General features: G+C 42.9%; 1 protein-coding gene across 2 annotated transcripts in view; it reads left to right on the top strand.

Moving 5' to 3' along the window:
* UNC80 (unc-80 subunit of NALCN channel complex) overlaps window positions 1–22,084 on the top strand; it is a 130,493-nt gene that overhangs the window by 25,812 nt on the left and 82,597 nt on the right. Inside the window, exons 11-22 of one of the 2 annotated variants that reach the window (XM_075153728.1) lie at window positions 972–1,112; window positions 3,507–3,775; window positions 4,411–4,779; window positions 5,574–5,720; window positions 7,659–7,806; window positions 9,175–9,323; window positions 10,355–10,521; window positions 11,163–11,264; window positions 12,588–12,802; window positions 13,336–13,442; window positions 13,947–14,046; window positions 18,835–19,007. In XM_075153728.1, coding sequence (XP_075009829.1) covers window positions 972–1,112; window positions 3,507–3,775; window positions 4,411–4,779; window positions 5,574–5,720; window positions 7,659–7,806; window positions 9,175–9,323; window positions 10,355–10,521; window positions 11,163–11,264; window positions 12,588–12,802; window positions 13,336–13,442; window positions 13,947–14,046; window positions 18,835–19,007 — 2,087 coding nt within the window. Of the gene's footprint in view, window positions 1–971; window positions 1,113–3,506; window positions 3,776–4,410; window positions 4,780–5,573; window positions 5,721–7,658; window positions 7,807–9,174; window positions 9,324–10,354; window positions 10,522–11,162; window positions 11,265–12,587; window positions 12,803–13,335; window positions 13,443–13,946; window positions 14,107–18,834; window positions 19,008–22,084 lie in introns of both variants that reach the window. The other variant, XM_075153727.1, reaches the window with a different exon arrangement.

Consider the following 22,084-nt stretch of genomic DNA (forward strand, 5'->3'; position numbering starts at 1 on the left):
TCACAGTCTTCCTCAAGTGGATACAAAATAAATAGGGTATTGTCTCAGATAGTGAGGCTTACACTGTCTTGATATTGCAAAGATACAGTGTTTAAATCTAAATATTGGCTCCTTCAAGCTTCCAAGTTCACTGAACAGTGTCTAGGCATTGTTTCTGTTTCACAAAAGTGCTCCTGTTGTCATATATTTTCATCCTGGCACCCTTTCTGGGAGATGATAGGCAGCAAAATGGTTGCCTAAGGCCATGCCAGAGCCTTCTCATTTTCACTGACTTAAATGGCATAATTTGGTAAGCTCTCCGTTGTAAACATGTCCCTCTTTGGGACGCAGGACAATGAACTTAGCCAAGTGAATTCTTAAAGATTCATATGTGTTTTGTCAATGGTTAATACACAAACACCTACAAATTTGTACAAAAATAGCAAACTTATATCCAAATCCTCTTTCGCATATCTTCAGTGCTCAAGAAGTTTGTTAAATTTTGATCTCAGGGGCTCCAAATTCTTGTCCTGGCTTAACCTACAGTTCTTTCATTCTGATATCTCCGTGAAATCATGTATTTAGCTTCAATGGTCAACAGATCCTTTGCTTTAGCACTCCCCATCCTGATACACCTATTTCTTTTGGATAAGGGGAGAAGAAACCAAATTCCTATAACTTGCCTCAAAGGGTGGAGTCTTTCAGTGCTGATCAATCTTATTCTCCTGAAGCTGCTGGAGGGTGACAATGTGGGTGTCAGCTAAATCAGTATGTGCTGAGGGGAAGAGCCTTGCAGAGGGTTTGTACAGTCAGTCTTAATGAACCCCCGTGAGATATCCCAGTATCATGTTTGGTTCTGCTTCATAGGATCCTGGGAGGCCTTGACTTTTGCTGATGCCAATCCTTCAATTTCTAACCTCAGTTACTGTTTCTTGTCTCCAAGGTCCTCTCAGATGAGTAAACTAAACATCCATTTCTTGTCTTTACCCTAGGAAAGTTTACCAGGCGGGGGAGCTCTGACACAGCAACGGAGATGGAGAGCCTGAGCGCTAGGCATTCACACTCTCATCACACACTGGTCTCTGATCTGCCAGACCACTCAAACAGCCATGGAGAGAACACAGTCAAAGAAGGTAAATGTAACACATCAGAAAAGAGACCAACACATCAGAGAAATACCAAATTCAAGAATCTGAGGAAGTGTTACTGTTTCCATGTATGAGTACATGACTAATTGTTTTTTCCTTTTTTTTTTTCCGCATCTCTTGATCTGTGCAGAAAAATGTTCCAAACCTTTTATGTTTATCTGGTGCAGTTTGTCAAAAAAACTTGGCAGCTATCAGCAGGGAGAAGGCAGGGTTTGGGTTTTTTTCGCCTTACCACAACACAGCACAGAAGTTTGGGCAGAAACTTGGAACTGCTAACTTTAGTGGTTTCATCTGGAATCTTGTGGTATTTAATGCCCCTTCACAGTCCCCAGCTTCTGGATTGTGCTCAGAATCGCAGTTTTATTCTTAATTCCCCTGGTTCCAAATAGAAGCCTGCCTTTTAAACTTACTTGAAATCTCCCTGGGGCCCATCTGTCTTGGAGCCCTCTACAGAAATAGCAATGCCAGTGTGACCACGATGGGAGAGCCTCTGTTGGGATGAAGTCTGCTCCACAAGGAAGAGTCTTTCTATTGCCAGGGCAACACCACTTTTGTCAAACAATGTTAGCCAAGCAGAGAAAGCTCTCATCCGTCAGCAGGGCTGTCTGCACCAGAGCACTTTGCTGGCACTGCTCCTACGGCCTAAACACAGTGAATTTGTTTTCATGCATAGTGCTACTGACAAAACCTGGTCATAGAGATTGGGCCGCACCTGTGGCAAGTCCAACCTTAAACCTTGATGAGGGAACAGGATATCACACACCCCATGGAGCAGGGCACACTCTGTCTGCACAAGCTGTCAGACAGCATACCTAGGAGGCTTCAGATGCACTCACATGGTATGTGCTGTAGCTGTGGAGCTCTTAAAGATCCATGCTCTTTTAGCACAGCAAATCTGAATAGTCTGAGAAAGGGTGGATTTGCGTCAGCTCTAATCCAGCGTGGGCACATCTCCTTCATCTCTGCTCTGTGTCTCCTGGGCAAAGTTCTTCTGGATCAATTTTGTGGAGTCTGTCTTCCCAACCTGCACTCATTCTATAGGACAGTAATCTCACTCACTATGCCAGCTTCCTAGCCAAATATTTTCTAAAAGGTAGCCATATGCAATGCTTGTTTTTCTAGTTGTACCCCAGGTACAATTGTGTAGTAACTATATGAATAATAGGACAAATCATACTGTTTCTAGTGGTAGCCTATGACTTTGAATGAACCGTTTTGTAGTTAGAGAATAAGTACAAATATTACATATTTCTTTTGTTTTGTGTGACCAACTATATCCAAGCATACTGGTCATTCATAATTTCCAATCTGTTGTCTACTTTCCTTGTTTTGCTTTGCTCGTGTGCACAGCTTTTGTTTTGCCTATTAAACTGTCTTTATCTCAACCCACGAGTTTTCTCACTTAACCCTTCTGATTCTCTCCCCCATCCCTCCGGGCAGGAGTGAGCAAGCGGCTGCATGGGGCTTCGTTACCAGCTGAGGTTAAACCACAACACCCTGTTACTGTACTGTCTGGCAGAAGGTGGTCCAATCAACACTATGGGACACATAGGGTCTTTTTACACTACAGGGTGTGTAAAGCTACTCACAAAGCACTAAGCGTGGGAAACTACTAACATCGTGGCCTGGAGTTCAGCATGAGTTGTAAAATTGTGGTGAATCCTTGATAAAAACTGGCCTGTGTAGCCAGAATGCTGTCAGTACCTGAGCTAGCCAATTTAAAGTTAAGATTGGCTATGTCATGAGGTCCCTTCTCTGAGTACTGTGAACGTAGACACCATTTCTCATCGGTCAGCTTTGAATTTTGGAGATGGTTTAGACTGTCACAAGTACTGTTAGGAACACACTGCTCCTTTTTTTTCAACTGGTGTGATGAAATATTTCAAACTGGTGTGACTTAGAAAGCTGTTCCAAATTGGTGCTACTGTTAACCTACCTTCACTCTTGCATCCAGCTGCAGAGTCCTTCCTCTTTCCCTTGCAGGGGCAGTGCTGCTTTTAAGACCAGGCACTGGACCAATACAGGGAGCAAAGCTAGCCAAAATCTAATCCCCCTCTAACAATCTAATGGATTCGATTTAGGCTGGCTGAGCTCCCTGATCTACTTAACTTCCCAGTTGACTGAGATCAACTTATGCTGCCATGGAACTATACTGCTAGAGCAAGCTTGGGGTTGTTCTAATTTACACTAGCTTAAAGGAAGAAATGAATCTATGCTTTCATCCCTGTACCCATGATAGGAATTGGGAACCTGTCTTGTCTTTCAGCTTTACAGGCTGCATTAAGAGCTGCTTCCTTCTTGTAAACAAGGACAGCCTCAGTTTGCCATTTCGTAACTCTAGAGATGGAAATTTACAGGTAGCTATTTTCCTCCCTGCAGTGCGGTCCCAGATCTCCACCATCACTGTGGCCACCTTCAACACTACCCTGGCCTCATTCAATGTGGGCTACGCCGATTTCTTCAGTGAGCACATGAGGAAGCTTTGCAACCAGGTGCCTATCCCTGAGATGCCCCATGAGCCGCTTGCATGTGCCAACCTCCCACGGAGCCTGACAGACTCCTGCATCAATTACAGTTGCTTGGAGGATACGGATCACATTGATGGAACCAACAACTTTGTCCACAAGAACGGCATGCTGGATCTCTCGGTAATTGGCAAGGAATGAGGAAAGCCAGGTCCCTCTTCTGTCAATATAGCTGTACCATTGAGATCAGGGGTTTGATGGGCTTTTCCTCCACCTCTTTATATGACTTCTCTCAGCAGTACATAAAGGTCAGTCAGATACATTTGTGCATATCCTAAAAGTCTCCTCTGAGATACTGCAACTCCTATTACTCCTTGCAAGGAGCGCATGTGCATGTGGAATGCACACATCAAATCTTAAGTGATATTATTTAATGGCTGTGTTCCTAGGGCATGCACCAAGTTCCCTATAAAATAGTATAAAACTGAATAGCACCTTTCTTCTAATGGCACCTTAAAACTCACCTTTTCTGCATTCCCCTTAATGACTTGACAGCTCCCGGTGCACTGAAGCAGTGGTCTCAGGCTCACAGATGTCATCTCATGGTTCCTTTTCTGCCTGACTGTGCCCAGCCTGTGGTTTCTTGTCTTACAGCTAGATTGTAGGCTCTTGGGGTTGAGGGTTGTGTGTACCTCATTCTGAGTTTGTGCTGTGCCTGCTATAATGAGTCTCTGGTCTGTGACTAGAATTTCCAGGCACTAAATAGTACTAGGAGAGAAAATAAGTCTGATTTTAAATATGATGTTTGAACCTCCCAGGTGGTCCTGAAGGCTGTTTACTTGGTCCTGAACCATGACATCAGTTCCCGGATTTGTGATGTGGCACTGAACATTGTGGAGTGCTTACTTCAGCTTGGTGTGGTGCCCTGCGTAGAGAAGGTTCGGAGGAAGAGTGAGAACAAAGAAAATGAGGCCCCGGAAAAGAGACCAAGTGAAGGATCCTTCCAGCTGAAAGGGGCTGCTTCTGGTGGTTCAGCTTCTGGATTTGGGCCTTCCCCAGTTAGTGGAGCTGGAGATGGAGGAGAAGAAGGAGGTGGTGGAAGTGGTGGAGGAGGTGGAGGTGGAAGTGATGGAGGTGGTGGAGGAGGAGGAGGGCCGTATGAGAAGAATGACAAAAAGCAAGAAAAAGTTTGTATTGCTTCCCTTTATACAATTCCTGAATGTACTGTCAGATCTGTTAAGATTGAGTATGCATGTGTATGCAACTGCCCTTCTGTTTTTCCTCCTTTTTTTTGCACCCCAGTCACAAACTAATTTGTTTTGCTCTGGTGCTCACTTGGGGTTCCACTGAAGAAACACGATTGGGAATTCAAGCACTGTAACTACTCCAGTGAAGCGGCTGCCAAAAGCAGTTTGTGATCCTTGCATGGACATTTTCAATATCTTGTCAAAGTGCCTGAAAATATCCATCACAATGATTTTATTCAGATTTATTATTCATAGCTTATAAGGAAAAACAGAATCCAGTATGTGAGCACAGTTTGTTTTCGTTGATCGCCAGAAATCATAAATTTTTCAGTATTGCTATAACAATTGGCCAAGAGATGCTGTTGCTGACCTCTGAAGTTGCAAATCATAGTAGCATAATACCTAAGACATTTTTAAAAGTTGCTTGTTTTTCTGCTCAAGCAAGCCAGCTGTCTGTTTTTCAGGCAGAATTTTTTGAAGTAAGTGCTGAATGGTATTCATAGCAGCGTGTAGGGGGCTTCACGTTTATAGCACAACTTTTTGAGGGGAGCTGAAAGGGAGGGGGCTGGTCCCTAAACTTGAAAAATATTTGGAGTAAACATTTCAAGAGTAACAGTTCCATAATGTAGTGTCTCAGAGGAGAAACGGACAGCAATTTGTTAAAAGTAAAATGCTAACAAAATGCCAGTGGTTGCGCCAGGGTTTCACACCATGTTTCCCTCTGTGACTCTCAGGATGAAGGCCCATCTGTCAGCACCCATAGGCTGGCACTCACAATGCTGATCAAAATTGTGAAGTCCCTGGGTTGTGCCTATGGTTGCGGAGAAGGACATCGAGGGCTCTCTGGAGATCGCCTGAGACACCAGGTATTCCGGGAGAATGTAAGAGAACTAAAGCTCATTAAAGCGTCCCCCTTGTACTTTTGACATCAGCTGCTGAGATTGCTGTCTGCCCCCTCTGTAGCTTTCTCTGTATTGGCAGTAAATGTGTTGCTCTTTGCCCCAGCTCACAGACTGTGTTGCAGCCCAGCGTAGCAGATTTTCAGCTATCATGTTACCTTCCAGCCCCTGGGGCTTGCTGAGAGCGCACTTGAGGCCCAGGGTGCTTCTGAGTACCCCAGTGGATGGGTTGTCTGGGAAGGAACAAATACATGGGAGCAAATCCCCTGTGTGAGCTGGTGTAAGTAATTTTTCACCTTGACAGTATCCCAGCAGAGTACACTATTTACAAGAGGTGCAGCTATCTTGGGTTGCATATCTGAATCCAGAAGTCTAAGGTGCAGTTATGTCCACCTTTCCTAATGGTGATTGTGACTGGTTGCTGCTGGGCTGCTCCATCAGCTCCTGGTAGTTGGAGTGCACTGTGCTTGCAGGCATGTTAGTGTGCTGTAAGGAAGTAGAAGACTCATGTGGGGTGGATGGTCACTGTTGATTCCTTACGTTTTTGGTTCTGCCTAAGTTGAAGCAGTGGAAAGTGCCCAGGATGTAGCCCAGAAGAGTTCTGACTTCATCCAGAAGAGTTTGACTCCCCGAGATCAGTCGGGTGCCCTGTCAAATGTGAGCCCTTCAAAGGCTTTCTCCAGCACAGGCCTCCTCATCACTTCCTCCTCTTGCAGCAGAGAGCATTTTTGATGACTGTAATGAGAATTTACACTGTGCCCATCCACAGCGTGGGTGGGAGCCAGGTGCTTCTCCATGGCTTTGGTTAGCCTGAGCTATGCCAACAGAGTTACAATTTGGTTCTGGGATCTGAGCTAGATGGCTCAGAGATGGATTGGCTGCCTCCGTATCATGCAGCATTTTTCTGTTAGGTGGGCTCCCAGCTGGGTACTGAGGAAACTGCAGCAGTAACGTTAGTTCTGGACACAACGGGACGGGATGGGGTAAGAGAGTCCCAGTGGTAGCAGTAGAAAGGTTCTGCACAGAGCACTGGTTGAACATGTACCACATTCATCAAAATGTCAGTTAGGCTTTTATGTTGTGTTGGAGCTGAGCCAGCAAAACATTTAGGCCTATGCATAACATTAAGTGTAAATGAATAGGTCTCTTGGAGCCAAGGTTCTTATCAGACTCATTGAATTGAGGTCTTTATGGGAAGAGGTTTTCCTACACGTCTAAGTCTGCTGCATTTTCTGTGCGTTTGTCTGGCCAAACTGCTTTGCATGCACCATTTGTGTTGACTGCATGGACAATCACATGTCTGAGTTCATTGGAAAGTTAGGCACCCTATTGTAGGTAGCAGGAGAGTTCATGTTTCCCATAGAGCTGATATGTCAGATTCTCTAACTCCAGCCTGCATGGGGTCCCGGTAGGATGGATACTTTTGCGATAAGAAGTTCGCAATTAATAGCTTTTAAATAAAAAGCTAATGTTTTGCATGATATAAATTGGTCACTGGGTACAGGTGCATCAAATGGGTTGGGTCTGAGCCAGAGGCTGAAAATCAGATGCCTGATTTCACCAAGGCAATAAGCCTTGACTGAGGTGGCACATTCCTACTTCATTCATATTCAGTGAGATTTTACCTTGGGGTTGGGGAGAGGAGGAGAGGCCTTGGGACATGGCTGTTAGTGACTTCACTACCACCTCCAAACAGTGGCACCCATATTGGTGCACTGTCTCCTTGTGCTGAACTTCTTGTTTGCTTCAGAGGCGAACCTGTCTTCTGTTACAGGACCCGAAGCTTGTGGCTCCTAGGGGAGGTTACTTTAGACAGCACAACAGAGCACTGGCTAAGCAAGAGCAAAAAATACCCTGCTGCTATTAGCAAAACTCGAACACGTACTTTGATGTGATGTGATTTGGTGGATATCGTTGCAGGCTCAGAACTGCCTCACAAAGCTGTACAAACTGGATAAGATGCAGTTCCGGCAGACCATGAGGGATTATGTGAACAGGGATTCTCTCAATAATGTGGTGGATTTCCTGCATGCTTTACTGGGATTCTGCATGGAGCCAGTCACTGACAGTAAGTATAGCTGGCACCAGAAACTCTCACGTGAATGTTCCTAAACTGTACCATCAGAAAGAAGCCACGCCTTTTTTTTTTCCTTTAAAAAAGAAAAAAAATTGTGAATTTCTATCCTCAAAATGTACAGACCGTATCCTCAGTCAGGGGAGTTGGATCTCTTCTGATTTGACCACCCAGTGGTCTCACGTAGTAATCTTGCATCACCCAGTACATCTCAAATGGGAGACCTCCCTTTTGATTCATCCGACCTGTTGTTCATGGCTCTTCAAAGAAAATATTTTCATTCAACTGTGCCTCAGGCAGGAAATTTTCTGCTTCATGGCATGACCAGGCGCCAGCTGGAATTGCCTGTTTAATCCAGGGTTTATTCTGAATGGAGATATAATTGAGCATTAGAACCCTGTGTGGTGCCTCAGGTGAGGCAGTAAATAGCAAGAACAGATTGAATAAACAAGAACATGAACACACAGATGCACATGCCTGCAGTTACAAGCGTGTGTGCAAGTGTGTCTATGTATATGTGTTTTCTTTTTTTTTAAGTTAGGAAAATTATTCCAGGTGCTATTAGAATGACCAAACATTTATGCTTGGTCACTGCATGCAACAACAGTTAACAATGATTGTTTACAGAATAGGAATAGCTGCTCTGAAGCACTCAGAGAGTCTGACTAGTCTATTAGCCTACCTCTGATCCCAGGCATTTCAGGGAAAGCATCAAAAAATATTATATAGTAGGCTTTTGTGAAGAAGATGCCCGTAGGAAGTTTCCCCAAGTATTCATCAATTACTGACTGGCTCATGCTTTGAAGCATGGCAGCTCATGCAGCTTTTGAAAGTCTTTTCTCTCACCTAATGAAACTGGGCTGTTTCTTGTTATTCATATAAATACATAACTCTTTTTTGACTCTTCCTGAGAATTTGGTCTCCTTGTGCACCTTGCAAGAACAGCATTCCTGTAGTTCAGAAGGTTTTCTTTTCATGGATGTTGTCACTTTTCAGCTTATCAAACATCTCTTGTCCTTTAGATCAGTAAATAGAAAAGCTGGAGGTATTGTTCAAATTTTATGCCTTATTCTGTGCATCTCTAAATGAGAGATGTGGATAAAAGGAAGCCAGAGTAGTCCTAATCCTCTCAATCCTTTTTCATACTACAACTATTTCTGTGAAGATTTAATCCTTCTCATTTATTTTACCCTTTCCTTCTGCTTTATTTTTGTGGGGTGGGGTTGCGAGAACTGAGCATAGGATATTAGATGGGGACTTGCCCTTGTCTCATGTATCTGAATCCCTTTACATGTGTTTTTAAGCCGTCTTTTTTAAACTGTTCCTAACAAGGGGGCTTGCTTGTATACTTGAATTTCACAGACAAGGCTGGATTTGGGAATAACTTCACCACAGTGGACAACAAGTCTACAGCCCAGAGCGTAGAAGGTATTATTGTGAGTGCCATGTTCAAGTCGTTGATCACTCGCTGTGCTTCCACTACACACGAGCTGCACAGCCCGGAAAACCTGGTAAGCACTTGATTTCATGTTACCAAAGTTACTTTTTCACTTGGGTATCACCAGTGAGGCTTTACAGTGAAGAATTAATTCAGTTTAGCCAAATCCCTTGAGCGTAGCAAGCTATGCAGTCACAGCTGAAACATGATATAACTGTGATGCCCTCCTTGCATGCCTGCCTTGCAACCTGGGGACTTAGCCAGGGTAAAAGTTGTGCACTCTGAATTGCGTTTTCCTCTCTGTTCAAGCAGCTTCTGTAGTTTTTTTTTTTTTTCCAAATGGATTAGTAGCATAGTCTGGAGCAAGGGTTTAATGAACAAGATGACAGCCAGCATAAATCAACTTTCAGTAAAGTTAAAGCCAGTTTACTTGGTTAAGGACGTGGCCCACCCGTGGCAGGAAAGTTCACAGATCAAAAATCAGGTCCTGTAAAACTGTTCTCTCCGTCCTCTTGCCCTCAGATATAGAGGTGATCTGTCACATCACAGATGCGTATGAATGTTCAGAACTAAAAAGAGCCTTGAGTGTAGGAGTAAGTTGGGGAATGAGTGAGTCATTCCTCTCTCTTCCCATGATGTAAAGCTCTAAAATAATTAAGAAAAATCCCAAGACACCCACTGGTTTTGAAACAAAACATGCAATTTTTTGCACTCTACTTCCCCCCCTCCCCTTCATTTAGCTTTTTCATGCCTTTTAACATTATGGGCTAGGTGAAGGGTAAAACAGGCTTTAAGTCATCTTTGCAGCTCCCTCATCTTGCAGCTGTTTTAGCCTCTGATACCTCTACATCTGCTTTAGCCCGTTGCAGAGCATGTTCCATAACAATAATGCTCCTCATTGTCTGCTGCTTCTGAGTGCACTAAATGGTGGTTCCAGCTTTTGATTCCAGCCAGAAAACACAAACCCTGTACATGGAGTGTATATCAGACCACAGCCGGAGGAAGTAATGGCCTGCTGAAGTACCTTAGAAAGTATTGATTCTCACTGCTGCTTCACAAACTGCAGACTGAATTCTTTCATTTTCATGATGTCTTGCTACTCAGGGCTTGTACTGCGATATCCGACAGCTTGTCCAGTTTATCAAGGAGGCTCATGGGAATGTCTTTCGGAGAGTGGCACTCAGTGCCCTCTTAGACAGCGCTGAAAAGCTAATACCAGGAAAAAAAACAGAGGAAACAGAGCAAGAGCCAAAACCTTCTGGGAGCAAAAGGTGGGTGTCTAGGAGGGAGAAGGCAAATGACTGACTTGCATATGGCTGTATGACTGCATGCACTGAACACAAATGTAGAAGGTCCAAGGGCTTGTATGTTTTATCTTGACAGCATATGTCAGTTCCTGATGTACAGAATTGTGTTGTGGCAGCAGTCTCCTTTAAAATTTAATGAACTGAGACAGTAATAGATTTGCAGCAAAAAGTGTTAACCCTTTCATACAAGAGGCCTAAGAGGACAGTGCAATGGAAACAGTGGGAGGAGAAAAGGTTAAGAGAAGTAAGAAGCATCATGTCAGTCCCAAAACACTGGGTAGACATATCTTCTAATGTGCATCACATCTTGCCATGCTTCTATCAAAAAGAAGTTTTCTCTGGTGCTTTGAGGCTTGTCATATTAAAATATTGGAAAGAAGGATTAAGAAAGTTGAAAAACTCCTAAAAACCTTGGCTTTACTTCTAAGAGTTGATGCCTTTTCCATGAATGATATATATAGAGGCAGTAAGTTGCTAAAGAGAGAGTACATCTCTAAAGCTGCTTTGTTGCTCAGCAGTGCTGGTTTCCATGTCATGTAGCTATGTGATGACCATGAGATGGGCCATCCATTCGCTTTAGTTGATGATTTATATTGTCTGTGTAGATCCGAGGTGGGAAGCGTCATCATTGACAAAGGCCAGGCATCAGCTGCCCCTGATGAATGCCGTAGTTACATCTCAAGCCGCCCAATGCAAACTCCAGAACAGTAAGTAAATATTGAATTGTTTCATGCATTATTGCCAACAGCTTCCTTCTGGAGTTTAGTACAAATGGGCAGGACAGCAAGGACTTACCTCTTTGGATGGTACAACAAATGCGTTGAGTGGCTGTTCAGGAGCTGCTGCTAACATCCAGGTAATGCCTATTTTCAGTGCTGCCAACTGGACCTACCCTGATTTTGATGGGGAACCACCAGAGATTTTCAAATGACAGTGCAGTAGATTTGTCAATATCGCATACTCCCGTATCCATGAATAGAGGATTAATTCCTCAGAGATGTCGTCACAGCTGTTCTCCATGCTTTGTTTGTGCTTCTGAGGAATGATTCTATTAATTTTCAACTTCCAAGTTGTTGGCAAGGGTCATTAATCCTTTACTGCCTCCCAAGAGCCAGCCCATTCCTGACCTGTTTTGGGCATGTAGTCTCCAAAGATTGTTGCATTTCCCTTATCAGCGCAGGTGCTCTACCAGTTTTCTTAATGAGCAAATCAACCTGCTGTTAGGGATTGCACGTTTGAAGTCTCTATTGTCCAAAGAATTCTGCCATTTAATATTAAAGTAAATTTAATCAGGACTCTTAAAAATTTTAGAAAATTTTATAAATGGCCGCTGGTCCCTAAGTAACTTTGGACAAGTCATTTAACTTTTCTGTGCCTCTGAATAGCCGTCTGTCTTGTTAAAGTGCTTTGAGATGCACTCTCCAAAGACATTGCTTGCACAAGGGCCCAGAGCTCTGTATTATGCATTCTCCTCCATTAACTGAGCCTGCAAAGTCTCACTGTTGCCGAGACTGCAAGGATACCATAAAGCCCTTTACTGCTCTGCAGAATTGCAGCAAGCTGTTCCGCTCTGAGCCCTGCCACAGCCGTGGGAGATCTCAAGAGTATAGCAAAATACGCTGTCCCCATTCCAATATGTTGAGAACTGTGACGCCAGCAGGTTCACAAATGACAAAAGCTTTCCAGTACACATGCTTATAGAAAGCACCAATGTAGTTTTATCAATATGGGTCATTTTGACCTGAAGAAGATGATACGTTTTTCATATGTAGGAACTAAAAATTGGAATGACCTGTTCAGTGGACAAGCTCCTCAGTGTAGAAAAGATGGTTATTTTGTGCCTTGAACAATATTAAGCGTGTTGTCAAACTTGAGTATGTCCCACTGAGAAGAGTATGTTTGGAATTCAAAATGAAACAACCTCAAAGAATAGAGAGGTCAGGAGGGGGCTGTGGGAGGGAGGCTTCATTCCCCTGAGCATCCAGACTTCACTGAAATGCAGTTCATGCTCTGCATCCCTTTTCTTCCAGTGATGAGCAAATCCAAGGGGCTGTTCTGGGACGCAAGGACTTCTGGCGGAAGATGTTCAAGTCACAGAGTGCAGCGAGTGATACCAGTAGTCAGTCTGAGCAGGACACATCTGAGTGCACCACTGCTCACTCTGGGACCACCACAGACAGGCGCTCCCGCTCCCGTTCCCGACGAATCTCCCTTCGAAAGAAACTCAAACTCCCCATAGGTAAATGTATGTCTCTTCCTATTCTCTATACATACTGCATGTGCAGAGAAACACAGATAGATATATCTGTCTTAAGAAATATTGCAACACAGTTCCTTATTGTCCAAGTATATTGTTATTCTCCCAAGGGAAGCTGGGAAATGCTGCTCTCTCCATTTTACAGATGGGGAACTGAGGCAAAGGGAAACGTAAGCAATTTGCCAAAGGTAACAGAGGATAAATGTGGCAAAATAGAATATTGAATCCATGTCTCCAAAGTAGTAGGCTAGTACCTTAATCTCACAGGCATTGTTCCTCTCTGTAGAAGAGAAGTATTCCAAATAGCATTTGATAAACATAGAATATATCCTTTACAAGTCCCAAGACCTGGCCTTGCATGGTAGTTAATGCACGTAACATGAAAAGGTTGCCTTCCCTTTTCCTCCCATTTTCCCATACCCTGGCATGGCCGCTTTGGAGAAATATGCTGCAATTGCTAATAAATAGATTCTGCTTGGAAGCATTGTCAGAATTGTCCTGAGTGGCTTATTCTGCAACAGGGAACTGGCTGAAGCGCTCCTCCCTCTCTGGCCTGGCTGACGGGGTGGAAGATCTCCTAGATATCAGCTCTGTCGACCGTCTGTCTTTCATCAGGCAAAGTTCCAAGGTAAATGTGTTAGGTGGGATTGCAGAAAGCTTGGAAGGACAGGATCTGGGTGGTTTTAGCTGTCCAGGGAAACATTCTACTCAACATAGACATTGCAGCCAATGAGACTCGGTCACAGAAGTCTTCAGAGTAGAGTACCATGGGAATTTGATACTGGACTTCGTCAGCTCACAGTGAAGACTAGGTTAAACCTACACTGTACTTGTCAGTCTGCCTTGGTTCGCTGAGAGAGAGATGCAGGCTCTGTCAACACACTTCAGGTTTAATTGTTGGTCACGCTTCTCCTTCCTTCTTTGTGCCTTTACAGCCTCTTGCGAAAGACCAATCCTTTAAGCAGAAAGCTTAAAAGATGAAGTGCTTCAGTGTGCATAAATCTGTGCAGACCCACTTGTATTGCTACATCCACTCTGTTACAGCCCTTCTGTAGATGCTTTATGTCTAAGCAAGGAAGGCCAAGAGATGGTGGTACGGCGCAGCCTGACCCAGCCCTCTGTCTTTGCACAGGTGAAGTTTACCAGCGCGGTGAAGCTGTCAGAAGGAGCGGGGCCAGGAGGTGGCCTGGACAACGGGCGAGATGAAGAGGAGAATTTCTTCAAGCGTCTTGGTAAATGGCGCACCTGCCGAAGACACCCATCCAAGCTTCATCACACAGAAGAAAAAGATGGTTAGAAATCAGGGTTCTCGTCTCCTTTTTTCTTTCTTTTTATCTTTTTTTTTATCTCTTTCTTTCTGTATTTTACCCCTTTCCCTTTTTTCCTGCTTTCTCCATAGTTTTTGTATCCATTCTAGCCTTCTCCAACTTTTTAGTCTTTGTAAATGTTTTCTTTCCCTTCCTTCTTTCTTTTGTTTTGATTTAGAAAAAACTCTAGTGAGGCCGATTTTTTTAAAAAATCAAGACTATCCAAATAAATTATGCAAATATAACATTTGGGCTTTTTAAATCAAATTGAATTTGATCAACACACTTGAAAAATTAATGCTTGCTTCAAAGCACTTATTCAGTTCAAAATTAGGTGTGTAAATCTTTCATTGCCTAATATAACAATGGGTGTTCCATCAGGTTGGTTTTTTTTGGTTTGTTTTTTTTTTTTTTTCCCCAATTTGTGAGTTTTGGCAGTTTTAGCAAAGATCAGCACTGATGAAATGGAAAACCCTGCACAAACCTTGTTATAATTATCTCTTTTCTTCTGTGTTTGCATGTCTAGTGTCTGCATACCATTCGTTAGGGATGCTGTCCCTTTTTCTTAGCACACAACATAATAATAACAACACTACTTTTCCTTTCCACTAAAGTATATTTAATTGCAATGCATTTTCAAAATCAGCAGTGTTTGAAAAGTACCTTTATGAATAATACAAGGTCATGATATATTCTCTTTTAAAATGTCATGCAGTCATTCACATGTCCTCAGCTCAGAGCTCGTCCTTGTTGTCAGGGAGACAACCTTGTATCTTGAAGTTCTATTACTGTTTTTTCAAGAAAACTCAACTTGACTCCCAAAAACACACAAAAAGGAGTAGATTTTCTTTTTCACCATGATTTACGTAGCTTTACGGTATGTTACATTCTCTGACGTTATGTTTTTTATTTTCTGACATTACACTTTGACACTGCATTGTATGTATTTCACCATCATCTGTCCCAGACCTGCAGTGTAATGTATGTATGGCATTGTTCAGGCAAGTGATACTAGCAAAGTGTGAGCATATCTTGCCAGTCTAAACTGGTCATCGTTCTACCACTGCAGAAACACTGGTGGTGGTTTTCAACTAGCTCCTAGGTGAAAAGTATCGTTCCCTTAGAAGGAGAATGCATCAGCCCAGCAGCTTGTTGTAGCTTGGTAGCTGAAGGTGAATACCCCCACAATGGAAGGAACTGCATTGTTTTCTTCGTCCACTACTTTGTGCTGAAGTAGGTGTTAAATGCTTCCACCCTATTTTCTCCCAGCTCTTACTGGGAACAAACAACTGAAGGGCAGTGAGATCTTTATAGACTGCCACAGCTGTTTCTACAGTGCTCATGTGAGTTGTCCTTCATATTTTCTTGTCGGAAATTTTTTTTTTCATCTTGCTAATGCTGATTTTATGCCACTGCGAGTTTGCTTCTGCCTAGAATGCCCATATTCTTAATTTAATGGCACAGATTTAGTCTTGGCCCTGTGAGGGTCAAAAGCCTTTCAGTATGTGTGGCTCATCTTACATCTATACAAAACTCAGATGACACATTAGTATTGGCTTTTTGAAATTTGGAAGTGTTGTCCATACTTCAGCCTTCTGTGAGTAACGTCAGAATTTATGTAATTAATGAAGAGAACTTGAAACGTATTTTACATGCCTGTGAGAGAAGAGATGTACATGACACATGTTTGGTTTTGACATATGCATGCATTAGAAATACCATAATAAAATGCAATGGGTTAAAGACAGAGACCCTTGCGTGTTAGTATGAGAAACAGGCAAATTGTCCAGTGATGTTGATGGGGAGGGTTGGGCTGTTGCCTGATCACTAACTGAAGCAAAGGGAGGGTATTTAAAGGCAAAGTGTGACAATTAAGGAAGTTCTATCACCATGTCCACAAGGATCTCTGGTATGCAATGAAAGCCACATACCATTAACAAAAATGTTAGAGTAGTTGTACATGCCTCTGTGTGTATGTACTTGTATGTGCGTAGTGAAATCGATATGAGGCCTTTTCAGGGTGGCAGAGTTTATAACACAGCAGAACAGCAACGTTACAGAGGGCCTTCAGATTTCCAGTGCTTCTATATCTTCCATAAATATCAGCAGGTTTTATGTGCTTATGGAGAAGAGAATAAAAGCCTGTTGAAAGTGGATGGGCATACTGTTAAATCCCTCAAGGTCTGACCCTAAAGCATTGTTTTGGAACCTATTTCTGCCTTCCCATTCTTGTCATTCATGATGTTATGTCATTACTTTGCTCATGCTTTTTCCATGTGGCGTTTCCTCTTGTGTTTTTGGGTTTTTTAACATAGTAGACCAAATTTGAAAGAAAACAGAGAGAGGAGAAACACATTACAGTAAAAAAATAATAATAAAGTGTAGAATAATTTGTCACATTATTTAGGAATTGTGATCTTCATTGTGATATATCATCTAGACCACTGGAAATTCCGTGTTGGATATGTATGTAAGCATACGTACGTGTGTGTGTGTGTATCTGTATGTGTGCATATGTATACATATATATACGCATAAATATGTGCACATTCATGCATAACAGAATGTTTATTTTAATGATCTTTTTACCTATACTAAGAACACAGCATATATACAGAAGTGAGTTACAGTATGTTTACATGAGACCCTTAACGTTCCTTCGGGCACTTACTGAAGACGTTGTGAGCGACCGCAGAAGTTGCCGGGGTGTTCAAGGCACACAGCACAGGCGAACCACAGCACGTGCTTGCTCTGAGGGGTGATCTTGCATTCGCACAGGAAGCAACTGTGGGGGCAGGAGCTTGGGCATCCAGTGTCCTCCTGTTAGGAAATGGTCTCTGCTCACTGGGTGAGACTTTCTGCAGGGCTGAGTCACGTTAAGCCAGTGAGGGCTCCCCTGCTTACAGCAAGGCTACTCCAGGATGGGCGTAGTAGAGGACAGTCATCAGCTGCCTTTGAAGGATTCTCTTGCAACAAAGTGCAAGGCTGGGACTGCAAAGGACTGCAAAGGGCTGTAGTGACAGACTGTAGGTAGTACCACTGAGCCCAGATGGACAACGCCTCTGCTAGATCTTCATAGTGGGGGTTAGGGAGATGCCGTAGGCATGCCTTTCTGTATCAGAAAGTCAAGTTTCTGTTCTTTATCTCATACAGGCACAGCCCTAACAGGGCCCTGAATAGGAAACATTTGTTTGTACCTCAAATGAGTTAGCCTTACAACAGCCATAGCAGGAAGGCTCAGATAGCATGCTATAAGGAAACAGGAGGAGTTGGAAGAAAAGGGTATTTGTGCCTGCTCATTTATGTAAGTGTTCTACCTGTTCTTTCTACTTTATTTATTTGTTTGTTCCATTTTGATGAAATATTTCCCAACATAGGAACATTTTGTTTACTGGAAAACTAGGTACAGCTTCAGTGGAGAGAGAAAATCCACAGGTGTCCTAAGAAGTCTCTTGAAATTTGATATACCTCTGTCTTCAGGGGAAAAGTGAAGATCTACATTGTCGTTTTTTGTTGTGACTGTTGTTTGTGGTATCTAAGTGCTTTCCAAGTAATTATGGGGAGTGCGATCTCAAAGGGACTTTGGGTTTCAGCCGTTCTCCTTTCCTGAGGAAGGAGAAGTCACAAAGTCCTGTAAAGCTGACGTTTTGCGTCTTTCAAATCCATGTTTAAAGCCAATCTTGAATTTTCCCCTTGGTGTTCTCTTCTTCAGTGCTTTATCCTTCAGTATTCTGTAAACTTTTCTACTTTCACATGTAAACAGGGAGAGTATTATGGATAAAGAGAAAAAGCCCAGAAGCTGACTATTCTTGTTTTGACCAGCCACCTTGGCCTTGAAACTGCTTTCCTGATTTCTCATCTGTGTCTTTCTAGCACTCTCTCAACTCTGGGTACCGACTGTGTAATGATCTTTTGCATTCAGAAGTGTTCATTCCAATCAGCAATGGGATTAGTTGATTTATCACGTGAACTCTAGACATGGAGTTTAAAATCGTGCTTGAAAGAAGCCCTGGAGGGGGGGGGGGCTAGCTTCATTTTCAAAAGGAAATCTTATTAGGGAGCTTTGCATCCCAAAGAGTGCAAGAGACTTCAAGGGAGAGAGGCTGGAATGATGATAATACCTAGGAGTTGAGTCCCATCTCACTTTGGGTGTTCTGTAATTGCAGAAGATGTACGTCTAAAAAAAGATCAGTACTTGATTTCCACATAGAACATTTCCAATATTTCCTACTGATTTTTCTGGCCTAGTAGATGATATGTTACTAAATTGATACATGAGGAATAAGGTTTATGCATGCTCCACTTTAAGGTAAACTTAGAAGCAATAGAGAAGTAAGATAAGAGTTTATTCGGGAAAAACAGACAGTAAGCATGATGTTCTGTGTGAAAGAGGTGGGGCAGAAGGGCAATATTCTAGTTCACCTATGCTGGAGTAGATCCTGGGCTTCCACACTGAATATGGTGGAATTGTTTTGGGCAGACATCAGTATGACCAAGACCAGAATCTGGCTTGCTGTACGCCTATTTCACGGAAGTCATGAATATTGTAAAAATACCCTTGTTATCTTCAAGATAGCACCTCAAGGTGAGGAAGGGATTTAGACCAAGACTGTACTCATCAGGGTTTTTGTAGCACTTTTTTTATTGGTGAGAGACTGTGTTCCCTTCTTCCTACCCCTCCCTGCATCCCTTCTGTACTCTCTACCTCTTTAGGTTGCCATAGCTTTGATGATCATTTGACCTCCAACCAAGAAGGAGGAAAATCCAAGAACGTTGTGAACCTGGGAGCAATCCGCCAAGGCATGAAGCGCTTTCAGTTTCTCCTGAACTGCTGTGAACCAGGCACTATCCCCGATGCCTCCATTTTGGCAGCAGCCCTAGATCTTGTAAGTCATTTGTTGGTGTATTTTTACCTGCTGAGTGAGAGCATGTGCATACGTGGTGGTCCGTTGTCATTCACTAATGCTGTTCATGCCCGCACAGAAAGCAGGTAAAGCATCACAGCAATGCCAACTGGTGTTGCTGTTATTAGATGGAGTTTTAGCATCTGTGACTGGATGAGTATGCAGACAAAATGGATGTTTATTACATGGCTCCCCATAACTAGATTATTGCCAGCGCAAAGCTTCTGTTGTCAGACTTCAAATTTTGCTCACAGCCATTCTGCTTCTGCTCCTAGTGTCAATAATCTACAGAATAAGGATTGAAGACTGGATAACTACCTGGAGAGGCACAGTAATTCCACTCAGGAGTTCTGACAGAGTTATAAATACATTAGGCAACGCTGAACTATTAGTCACTCGAGCCAGTCAGTGGAAAAAATTTCAAATGTCAGAGTCTGCATGCTTTTAAATGCAGATATTGCTACTTTGCAGATCCAAATCATAGAAGTGTCACAATTCAGCCCCTTCTTCCTGACACTGAGTGTCTCTTCTGTATCTCCCTCCTTCCTTTCCTTGCAGCTGCTGTTTTTTTAACAGTGCCTTCCATTTCTAAAGCAGTGGCCTTCAGCCTGTGGTTCATGGGCCAGTGGGGCTCTGTGAGGTGCTTATGTGACAAGCACAAGAGTGTGACGAAGACAGCTATGAAAAGCCAGCCAATTATTAGTAACTTCTCTGCACAGTGCTCTTCTACTTCCTTCCATAAGTGTTTGGATGTCTGCAAACTTAAAAAGATTGAAAGCCACTGCTCTCAGAGCATCCACATCCTCTCTATCCCTTTGTCTTCCTGCTCCTCACCACTCGCCTCTTTGACTGTCATGCCACTTGTGCTCATATCCGATTTTTTTGCTCGCTGCTGGAGATGCCAGGCTCATGGACTCTCCCATTCTGCTAGTGCTGTGCCCTGAGCTGTGCTGCCTTGTCTGCTCCATAGTTGTAGGATTGATACACGCTGTGCACCACGTCTTTATACGTTAACCTTGCATCCTTAGGCTGCAGATTCAAGCAAGTCTGCATTAATACTGGCCCAAAGTTGCTGTTGCTATCAGTTCACATCTAACTCCGCTGTTTGGACTGGTCCCTGTCCATCTTCAGTAATCAGATGTTTTCTTCACTAGTTCCCACTCTTCCTGTTGGAGATTGTTGGCCCTCTGGCTGGAAGCTATGGAAGCAGTGGCTGATGGGGAAGCCTGTCTCATGCTCTCACAATCAGAAGTGGTTCCTACCAGTCAGGGTTGCAGTGAGCTCAGGAGGTGGCTTGGGGAGATAGTAACTCCTGCTGTGTGTGCTGCACAAAGAGAACTTCATTCTTCGAGGCTGCCAGGCTGCCACCCCATTGCAAATTCTAAACTAACACAGGGAATGTAAGGTGCATGGACAGGCAGGAGCTCATTGCTGTCAAGTATGTCACTAAGATCCTTCTGGGGATGCGCTACTCTGTGTGCTAATAAATCAGACGGTAAAACAGGGGTTTGGCAATTATGTCCCTATTGCCTGTAAACGTCTTATTTATTTTTTAAAATTTGACAAACGCTTAAGCTACAGACCAACTTACTCTGTACCTGTGTATGAAGTCACCTGAAAACTACAGGTGAGAGTGAACTGTTTTGAAGATGTCTGTCCTGACTTCCAGAGCTGGCTTTTACAAGATAGAGTTTGATTCTGTTTCCTTTCCGCTGAATGATGCAGAAGGCTTTGGTATCAGAATTTCTAGAAGGTCTGCAGCTAAAGATGAAAGAAGCCTTGTTCTAATTACAGACTTGGGAGACTCCTTACAAGTACCTGCTCAGCTGGCATTTTGTCTACAAAGTATTGGAGATATATGGAAGTTAAGAAGTCACACGCACTGCAGGTTTCAAAAGGTGACGGCTTGTCATCTCACTGTATTGCTTAATGGCAATGTATGCTGTTATGGAAAATTCCCACATTTTATGTCAACAGAGCACGCCCAACAGAAAACAGTCTCTTTTTTTAACTTCTGTTTCCAGGCCTTTGAAGTAATAGTTTGAATCAGGTTTGATGCAAATTAAAAGCTTCTTAAGTCATTTTATCCAGTCTAGTTGCTATGGCAACCTTTAAAAAATGAAAGGCAAACAGCTCCAGTTTCAGTTCTTTCATAAACTTTTTCAGCATGCTTTTTCATGCAGATTTTCGAAATTCCTTTCTTATACTGACTTCAAGATCTTTGATCAGCTTGGATGTTTATACAGGTTTGCCACAGTGATTTAAAGAAATTAGAACAATGAAACAAAGGCTGCATGCTTATGGAGGTAATGATTTATTTATATATTAAATTGAGTGTTGCCTTAGTTTTAGAAACTACGTAGTTAACATATTTTTCCAGAAGCAGCATCCATCCTTGACTGAATTTTGTAAAACTACAATCAATTTGTGGCTTTGCAAACATTCAGTGACAATTGATAATATGTTGCAGGCAGTTTCATCCTTATGTCACCAACTTAAATCCAGACTTGGCAATAATGAAATTGATTTTCTTTTTCTTTTTAAGAAACTTTGGAAGTCGAAAGGCAAATAATATGATATTTCAGTCTGTGATCAAGTTTCTGCAGAGGGTTCCAATAAACCACTGTCTAGCATTGTATAAAGATTTACCTAAAGTATCCTGATTAGACTAGTGTAAATGACTCAGGTGGGGAAATACAAGCTTTCCTTTGAGCAATTTAGCAATGTGTGACACCTATCACCATTACACTTCTCCAATAAGATGTGAGAGCTGATCTGTTCTAACATGTAAATCCCTTACCCGTGTTGAAATGCCGTAATGGCACTGCTTTATAGCAGGGTTGTGTTTGAGAGAACCTACCAAGTATTGGGAGGGCAGAAGCAAAGTCTGAACTGCAAGAATACTTGCCAGTATCCTGACTCCATGTCACCAAGGGTTTTTGGGCAGGCTCTGTTATTCCCATGTCCCTGTTTACATAGGAGAAATATTTGTCCATAGGAGGGCATATGACATGGAAGGAAGTCAGAGAGTGCTCCAAACAGGTCCCCAGAATAGATGA

Source organism: Calonectris borealis, chromosome 6, assembly GCF_964195595.1.
Source record: "Calonectris borealis chromosome 6, bCalBor7.hap1.2, whole genome shotgun sequence".
Taxonomy (NCBI): domain Eukaryota; kingdom Metazoa; phylum Chordata; class Aves; order Procellariiformes; family Procellariidae; genus Calonectris; species Calonectris borealis.